We start from the raw sequence: 8,882 nt of genomic DNA, 5'->3' as shown, positions 1-8,882 counted from the left end.
GGAGAACATTTACAAATGTGGTGATTGCCTGTATTGTGATGCTTACTGAATGGACAGGAAGCTAAAAATGTAATGGTGTGAATTCACCCTTAAACTGTAAATTTGTCACAAAGCAATGAATCGTTCATGGCTGAGTGCTGGACTGTGGAGCAGATCCCTCTATTTTCTGCAGCTTGTTCTGCAGCATACGTACTAGGCAGTGATTGATACTGGGCAACGGCGACTTTTTATTTTGATAAACACGTAATTTCTGTCACCTTATTACTATCCATGCCGTTCTACTATTCTGTCCTGCTTAACTGTTAAATAATTCAATTTACTTTTTATCTGTTAATTACTAACTGGTGGCTAAGAAACTGAGGAAGTAAGAAGATAATACATTTTTCAAAGATTTTTAAATGACAATTAAAGTATAGTAATGCTTTATGCTTCTTGTTTTAGAATTTAATCTAAAAAGAGGAGGTATTACCTGCTCTACCTCCATGAACCAGGTACCAAAAAAATACAAGTAGTCTGATATTTTATTATGCTGTGATGTGTTTTTCTGTGGCTTATACTATAGGGGCGCTGTGGGACATAAACAGATAGCGAATTGAGAAAAATGTCTTTATTGAAGAGAATTGACTGCCAGAGGGAGGTGTGGCTCAGGGAGTGGGGGAAGGGTGTAATAATATCCATAATTAAATAACAGAAGCAACTACACTAAACATGTTTTGTTTTATGACTTAATTCAGAGATACAGTCATATACTTTAAAGGGTCAATAGGTTAGTATCCTGGAAATAATCACAATAAGAATTATTTATAAGAAAAAAAGCTGTATGAGAATCATTTCTCCATCTACCAGAGATTAGCTGATTTAAAGGAGCATCCGCAAAGGGAACTGGGGTCGCATCATCACTATACTATATATCATTTCCAGAAAACGTGTAGTTTGTACTGGGACACTAGGAGAGCCTATGCAACTGGATATAATGGACAGCTAGTCTTGTAAACATATGTTTGTCTGCATATGTGTCTGTCTTTCACTGTGTATGTGTATTGTGTTGTGTATTCTTCATGGAAACCAGGTAGCACCTTAGAAATAAGAAAATCCCAGATCGGTGCAAAGATTTAAACATGAATCAGGTCCTGATGATGTTGCATATTTTGAATAAGTATGAATGGTGTAACGCTTCTGAAACTGAGACAAACCATGGTACAAGCATTCACGATCTCGTGATGCGGTTCTGGATGACATAACCATGACACCCACCTCCAACCCGCTGCCAGCACTGTAGCTGCAGCATGTTGAGCTCTCATTACGTTATTAATGTTACACCAGTCATTTTTCATCTCACAGTTAACACTGTAACACATGTAAATGACTAAAATATTATTCTATTTAAAGTTAGGGCAAGCTGGACATTTGGTAAATATTACACATCACACCTATTTTATTGTCTCCCAACTGCGTGTGTCTCATGACTATTTTCGTCCAAACATGATTGACTAATCACACCTGGAGTAAAAGCTAGGCTAGTTTAATTAGCTCGGGTAATAACCCTCTTTAATGTTCCAAATTGTTCATGATTAAAAAACGCAGAAAACATCCCCGCTATTTTTTCTTATTTACCCCCCAAAAAAAAAAAAAATGTGGTTCAAGAATCAAGGTCTGAACTGAATCGTGGGTTTGGAGAATTGTTACACCCCTAATAACTATCACACAGACAAATTCAGTCCTCAGAAAACAGATTTGAAGTTATGAAAATGCATTACCATACTGGAGATCTCAAGCTACGGTTTGAGGAGCACAGGAGACATTTACACGTGCCATAGGATGGATCTTGGGTGCCATTATCAGAGCTCTGATTCAGTGTTACTGAGCTGGCCAGTGGGATGGAGTCAGTAGAAGCTGTGAGAAAAGCAGCCAGATGAGGAAAACCTGACGCTGATTTGCTCTCTGCACTGGTTACAGATGTGAAAAACAAAGGTCAAGCTGCTAAGAGCAGAAAGGGTTGGCTGGGGATGGGGATGGTGTGTGTGTGTGTGTGTGTGTGTGTGTGTGTGGTTACTTCCTGGCCACAATGAGGCTGTGGTAGAGGGGCTTGACCACTATGTGCAGGTAGAGGGAGCTGTCGATGAGATACTCGGAAGCCCTTCGCTGGAGATCGGCTTCAGCCAGGAAGTCGCCCGTCTCCTCAGTGCTCTGGTGGAAGTTGTAGATGTGCCGGACCACCACTTTGCCCTGCTGCCGGGCGGCCACAATGACTGTTTTCTGAAAGCTGACCCCGGCAAAGTCAGCACTGGAGGTGGCAGGTGTGATGACGATGCGTGGGCGGCCCCCATCGGCGCGAGAGGCCTGCACGACGGCGCTCCCGTCCGCGTAGGCCGAGCGTGTGCTGAGCGGGAGCCAGCGTGGTGAGAAGAGAGCATTCCACGTCACCCGCTTTCCGGCGTCATGTCCGCTGGGACCCAGCTGTGTCTGGAAGCTGGTGCTGCGGTCATCCCGGGTGGGGTTGTTGATCACCCACTGGGCGCCCCATGCTGCAGACAGGTAGTTGCGAGGTGTGAAGATGCTGCAGTTCACATCGAAGTACTTGGCGAGCTGCGTGGGGGATGCCGAGTGGAACTGGAAGGCGAGGTAAAGGAGGTCACGCACTGACTCCTGGTGCTTCAGCATCAGTGGTGACTGCTTCTGCAGCCGAAAAAGCTGCTGTGGGGGGATCATGCCGTAGCGAATAGAGCGCAGTGCCGCCTCTGCCGTCAGCTCCGTTGGCTGGTTCCTGCCCACCCAGGCCTCCAGCGCCTCATAGAGCTCTAGCTCACTGTGTAGCACCAGGTCGGAGCGCTGCAGCAGTGAGAGCAACAGCTCGGAGCCTAAAATGCCCCACTCGCCGCTCTGCAGCGCAGTTGACAGGTTCCACGACAGGTACTGCAGGCAGCTGTCACGCAGTGCAGTGTCTCCTGTCTGGGCTGCATACTGGTACCAGCCCACCACATGACTTGCCGGTGAATCACTGGCCAGGTGCTGGCTCATATAGAGGCTCAGGCCACGTCGCAGCGCCTGCACGTGATACTTGGTGGCCAGCTTGTGCAGGGGGACGGCCTGCTCCAGGCGTAAGAGCAGCTCTCCGCAGTACAGGTACCTACGTGGTCACAGGAAGTACAGGAAACTGGGTATTTTTGAACCTTGAGTGGGGCTGCTCTCAAAGCCCTGACTTTGACTTCTCTTCTCAACTGGTGCAGGAAGTGGTATATTAAATGGAGCAATTATACATTTCTCTGAAAATATGGCAGTAAAATAGAAAATATACATCTTTCTTCACCAGCGGAAGCAGTCCAGAGATGGATGGATGTTTCTTAAACCACCAATCAGTCATAATAATATTAAAACTGTACAAAGTTGCCATCACTAGTAGGACTGTAACGGTACACAAATTCCTCATGTGCTGTTTGGTAATATCATTTCAGTACTCACAATGAAACGAATGAATTGCCTGACACAGGCAGAACCTAGATTCACATGTAAATGTTCAATATGGAAAACATTATGATAAATGTGGCTGTGAGTGGGTTACGGATAAAGCTGGTTACAGTCAGTCATAATCAGTGGTTTGGGAACATTTTTGTTTCCCAATAAATTGCACAAACACTGGAGAAAGTGTGGTTCATAAGACTGTGTTATACTGAACTCGGATATGGTTCTGGAAACACATACAACATGCTAACTCATTTGAGATCACATCATCGTGTGCTTAGGACTGGAACAGAAATAGCTTCTGCAAGTTAGTCTCCCCGTGGAATTTAAGGCGCTTTTACCAGGACTGAGGTTAAAAATAAATAACTAATGCTATGTGGATGTTTATCACTAGAGATTTGCGACCATATATAGTTGCAGAGAACACAGGGTCTAGGCTGGATTTAGCTTATTATGACACATTTAGCATAATGTTATGATGCAGTCTTATTTTTGAATTTTTTTTTATTTTTCATATTTATTTTTACAACAAATAACTATCTCTTTTTTGTTATTCAGACACATCAACAGATGCATTGCTTTGGTGTACAACTGCTCCTAATTGTTTGTAGTTTTAATAATAAATAATTTCAAAACAAACTGCTTTCCCTGCCGTGTGCCAAAATGGCACCAAACCATGAATCCAAAACAAAACTTTGCACCAAACCATTCATTTTGTGTACTGTTATACCCCACATCACTAGCATATTTAATTGACTTTAGTGTTTTCATAGTGACCTTGGAGTTGGTGCACTAATAGCTGTTCTGTACTAGATAAATTTCCTGATTAAACTGGCCTGTTCTGTGTGTTGATTTTTATTCTCTCCTGTGTGTAGGACTGGCTGAGCTGCTCGATAGAGAGACACACAGAGACATGACCACACAAGCATCACGGCTTCTCACCGGATGAACTTGTCAAAGACAGCAGCGCAATCTGCAGCTTCTCTCAGGGTGAGTACACTGCCATTGAGGGTCAGCAGCAGCTCCTCAAACACTTCGCTCTGCAGCGACAGCACCAGCGAGTGCGCCTGGATCACCTTCACCTCATCCGAGTTGGTCGTCTGCACACGCAGGGACACATCGCTGCCATTGCCCTGGATGAGCAGTGCCTCCATACGCTGCACCAGTGCCATCGAGTGGTTGATCAGGGCGGCACTGTTGTCCAGAACTGCCTCCTGCCGCAGGACAGCTGTGAAACAGTCACCCATTTCCTGAATGAACAACTCACATCCACCAATGAATGAGCACCTTGCACCGCAAGCAACCAATAAAAAGGTTTGTGTACATGCAGATCAGATTTAACCCAGATATTCTCCTACCTGTTAAAAAACAACATGGCACATTTTTTTCTATAACTCCTATGTATAAACCAGCTCTGTCTTTGGTCTGAATTATTCGCCGACCTCTGTATAGTGAGGAATTTTAAATTAAGCCCAACACACTAACACATCTGTCAATTCAGCTTTCTGCTTTTCTGTGCCATCTGTACAGATCTGTCTGTTTACGGGTTTGTTCGATTCTTTCTGTGGGGGTATGGGACTCCAGCTGAGAGGCTGAAAGGTATTTGAAAGGCGCCCCCACCCCCGCCGGTCTCCCCCCCCATCTCCCCTGAGAGGGCTTTACTGTGACCCAGTCCCAAGCGCCAGCACTCCACATCAAATGCCAGGTTTAATACCCCCCCCCCCCCCCCCCCAGCTTAGATCTCATTCTTCTGAAGAAAACCATGATCTAATGCAAAAAGCCTTGTTTTCCTTTCACGGGCTTCTTTTTCTTTCCCTTTTCCCTCATTAAGTTCCCCAAACACTTCTTCTAAAGTAATGCAGCGCTTGCTTGTTTCATGAGTCGGTTTAGTTCACCCATCCGCCTTTCGCAGGGGCCGTCAGCCATGTCTCCTCTGCTTTCCATTCCACTCATGTCCTGTGGCTTCCCACCAGTAAACAAACAGGATGGAGGAATGGGTAAATATCTAGAACCTCCCCCACCATACCCCCCATGAAAGAACTGAACAGAATCAAATAAACTTGTCATTCAGATCTCCTAACAACTATAAATAGCACCCCCAAAAACCTACATCCAGGGTCCGAAAGCGGACAAGGGCAGCGCTTCAGGAGCTGCGTAAGTCCAAGCTCATCCATCTTTGTAAGAACAAACAATCAAGCATGACCATGCTCTCTCTGCCAGCCCTCAGTTCCTCATACCAGTCATCAGCTGGGATGTGTGTCATGGATGGCTCTACTTCTGTTTGACTTCCCCAGCAATCTGACCATATCACCTTACCTCCGCTCACCATTGCAGCCTGCATGCTGAAGGTGAGTAATATGACCCCGCAAATCCCAGCAGGGAATCCCCCTTGGAACGCAAAGGCCATTTCTGGTCTCGTTGCTCCTTGTTTGCTCTCCCTTCGTGGTGTAATCCTCTTCTGTTTTGTGCGCCTCCTCTCCCTTAGTGTCCCTGTGTATCCCACAGCGAGGCTCGTCACTGCTCGGTGGCCACGCTGCCCCATGTGGCACTCCAGCTCCAGCATGCACACACTTTATGTAGGACAGCAGTCCTTTCAGGCACACCTCGCAGCCACTTGGGCCTCATTGATTGGTGGAACCTGGCCAGGCCATTGCCATGACGATGGGTTTGATTTTGAGTTCCCCCCTTCTCAGTGCAGTGTGTCATCAATCTGCGGACCATTCTGCCATGAAAGGTGGGTGTGGGGGCAATTTACTTATTTTATTTTTAACATTCGACAGCGTTGAGTGCACACACACACACACACACACACACACACACACACACAAAGGCTTCTTTGCTGGCAGCCTACACCCTTGTGGAGTGTGTGTAAACCTAGGGGGAACCACAGGTCTTTCTGTAAAGGAGGAGCAGGACTCACTGACAGCCCTGTGCTTTGTGACAGGTCCTACTGTAACATCCACGCTCCCCAGAAACAGCCTCTAGCAGATACATGAGACACGCCCAGACTCGAGAGCCAGTCAGTGTCTAGCTCTGGAGCATCTCACAAGGCAGGCAGACCCTGTGTGTCATGACATTGCTTTGCACTCCTCTTGGGAAGCTGCCTTGTAAAACTGCAACTGCTATTTTCCTGCAAGCAGTGCGACGGGTACCGTACTCCATCTTCCGGATTGATCAGCCAGAAATCCTTACGTAACTGTGGCTCACAGCACTTTGGAGATTCACAGCAGATCAAATCAGGGGGCTTTTGCATCCATTGATCGAGGCCAGGTTCCAACTTTGAAATGTTGGGTAGGCTGCAGGCTCATGTAAGGGGGCGGGACAGGTGGGCCAAACTACCCCCTCAAGGAGCCCCGCCTGCACGGATGCCTTTTACCCCTGTTATTTTATGTAGCTCAAGATGAACATGGCCCTGGTGTGGTGTGGTTTAGGGCATGTACCCTAAACCACCACAACACTCACCCCATTAACAAGACAGTGAAATGCTCCTCATCTCTGAGGGGAACTGCAAAAGCCAGTGCAGCACAGGGCTTGGATGAGTGTTGGCTGGAGTGTAAAATCGAGCTTCATTTTGCTGGAAACCATGACAACTCACCAACTGACACAAGGGGATCATGGATGGGAATGTGCGCGAGCACGTATGTTACCGGCCTTGCCAATCACTGCCCACACAGGGGCAGTAGTGGATGGGAAACACGCCTAATTACCCTAACTAGACTGGCAAATCAATGGCCTTATTTCTTACTCTACAGTGTAAAACTGCGACAGCCAACACTATCAAGCAGATGTTCTGGGGGATTGTGGTCAGAAAACAGACTCACCGTGGACCCCTATGGTGGGAAACGTGACCACAGCTGATCCAGTAAACCTTACAATATACAAATAGCCAGTGTCTTTACATATCACACTGTACCACAAAAAAACAGGGAGGGAAGGAATCAGAGCTCAGCACCATTCCTGTGTAACAGTCACTGACCCAGCGTCTCCCAGGTCTCTCCATCCTGGAAGCCCCTCCCTTGGTCCCTCTGTCAGTCCAATAAACCCTGCAACTATCTGTGCTGACACTTTTTCCATGGGAGTCCAAAATTCAAGGAAAGACTTACCATTCAGGAGCTAAAAATGGAGGCAGAGACCAAGAAACACAACACTGCTTGACTTCCTGTGGAAGCATCAGTGCAGCACCCATGTACCTGAGCTGTATCTCATATAATCTGACTGCAGAACAGAAAGTCTGTGCACTGGCCTCGCTAGTCTGCTCTGTTCACCACAATCTTTTCCCACACATGCCCCCCCACCCAACCGGCCCCCTTCTTATTTATTCTGTGTGTTTCTCTCTCCCTTTGCCTTCTTCTGCAGCATTCCTGAAACGCTCCTCTGACTTACTCCTAGAACTGCCTCCTAACACCCTGCTGACACACACACACACACACACACACACACACACACACACACACAGGCCTAATTCTGTCATTCTCTGATCAGGTGACCAGAGTGTACTACACTGCACAGAAAACTAGGAGCACTTAATTATGAGGGATGAAATAGGTCCCCCCTTGTCACATAATAAACAATTATATATATAACCTAATTTATTCAATTAAATTGATTTTTTTTAAATGCACGGTACAGACAGAGTTTTTGGATCCATTCTGAAAGTCTACAGTGAGCAATTTGCTTACTGTATGTTGTTTAGTCTCTCTCTGAGGGGGTCCCACTCTTCCCACCTGTTTTAAAAACAATCATACCACTTCCAAGGAATCACAAAGTGCTGAGTTAACAGCATCCTCAACAAGCTGAATTGGTAAGTAAAATGGTAGGTATTCAGCAGAGGGGTGGTATGGGATTTGAGGAGGAACCTTTGAGGAATCTTTTCAACTTGGCAGTGGGAAGCTTATGATCAAGATCTTCTGTGCATGAAAACCATCTCCAAGTGAATGATGAAGACTGAGGATTCAACAGAATCATGTGGTGTGACCAGAGACAAGATTGAGACAAGGAGTACCATTTTTAACTTTTCGCTACTATAAGTGTTTTTTAATTACAGAACTTTTGTATTCTCTTTGGATATTTTTGAGTTCTCTTTTCAAAACCTTTCTTTTACTGTTCCAGTGAACATTTAAATAATTTTACACATTTACATTTATGCAGTGAAACAAAATTCAGTGCTGTGACATTATTTTTATAGTGGTGTTTTGTGTTGATTACCAGGGTGTAATAACATTTAATATAGTGTGCAAATTTCTGGATTGTGTGTGCCACATAAGGGCAAAATTTTGACTTACATGGAAAATGACAGTTTTTTCACCAAATTATTTGGTGTGTAGCTGGAGTGGTGCATGATTTCAGGAAAAATATCGTAGTGGTTGAGAGAAACTGCAGCATATTGGCCCATATACTGCTGGGCAAAAAATTGTCATTTTCAG

General features: G+C 45.6%; 1 protein-coding gene across 2 annotated transcripts; it reads right to left on the bottom strand.

Moving 5' to 3' along the window:
• Positions 1-592: 592 nt before the first annotated feature.
• On the bottom strand, positions 593-6,051 carry LOC111859758 (BTB/POZ domain-containing protein 17). Of its 2 annotated transcripts, none has more exons than XM_023842726.2 (3): positions 5,776-6,051; positions 4,402-4,687; positions 593-3,127 (listed from the first exon to the last, which is right to left on the bottom strand). In XM_023842726.2, exons 1-3 carry the CDS (start codon positions 6,020-6,022, stop codon positions 2,050-2,052), a joined length of 1,611 nt encoding a protein of 536 aa, XP_023698494.1. In that variant the 5' UTR covers positions 6,023-6,051; the 3' UTR covers positions 593-2,049. The 2 variants fall into 2 exon arrangements, with proteins under 2 accessions (XP_023698494.1, XP_072561399.1); XM_072705298.1 differs by lacking the exon at positions 5,776-6,051 and adding an exon at positions 5,570-5,649.
• Between the last annotated feature and the right edge of the window lie 2,831 nt (positions 6,052-8,882).

The sequence above is a fragment of the Paramormyrops kingsleyae genome, chromosome 22 (genome assembly GCF_048594095.1).
Source record: "Paramormyrops kingsleyae isolate MSU_618 chromosome 22, PKINGS_0.4, whole genome shotgun sequence".
In the NCBI taxonomy this organism is placed as follows: domain Eukaryota; kingdom Metazoa; phylum Chordata; class Actinopteri; order Osteoglossiformes; family Mormyridae; genus Paramormyrops; species Paramormyrops kingsleyae.
This window is presented reverse-complemented; position numbering and strand designations above follow the sequence as displayed.

What these genes read in the sequence shown, in the direction of transcription:
- LOC111859758 (XM_023842726.2), bottom strand. Translation starts at nt 6,022, where the DNA reads ATGCTGGAGCTGGAGTGCCACATGGGGCAGCGTGGCCACCGAGCAGTG. An exon ending in GGCTGCAATGGTGAGCGGAG is followed by an intron (nt 4,688 to 5,775) that starts GTAAGGTGATAT and finishes ACTGTTTCACAG; the next exon opens with CTGTCCTGCGGCAGGAGGCA. An exon ending in GTCTTTGACAAGTTCATCCG is followed by an intron (nt 3,128 to 4,401) that starts GTGAGAAGCCGT and finishes GTGACCACGTAG; the next exon opens with GTACCTGTACTGCGGAGAGC.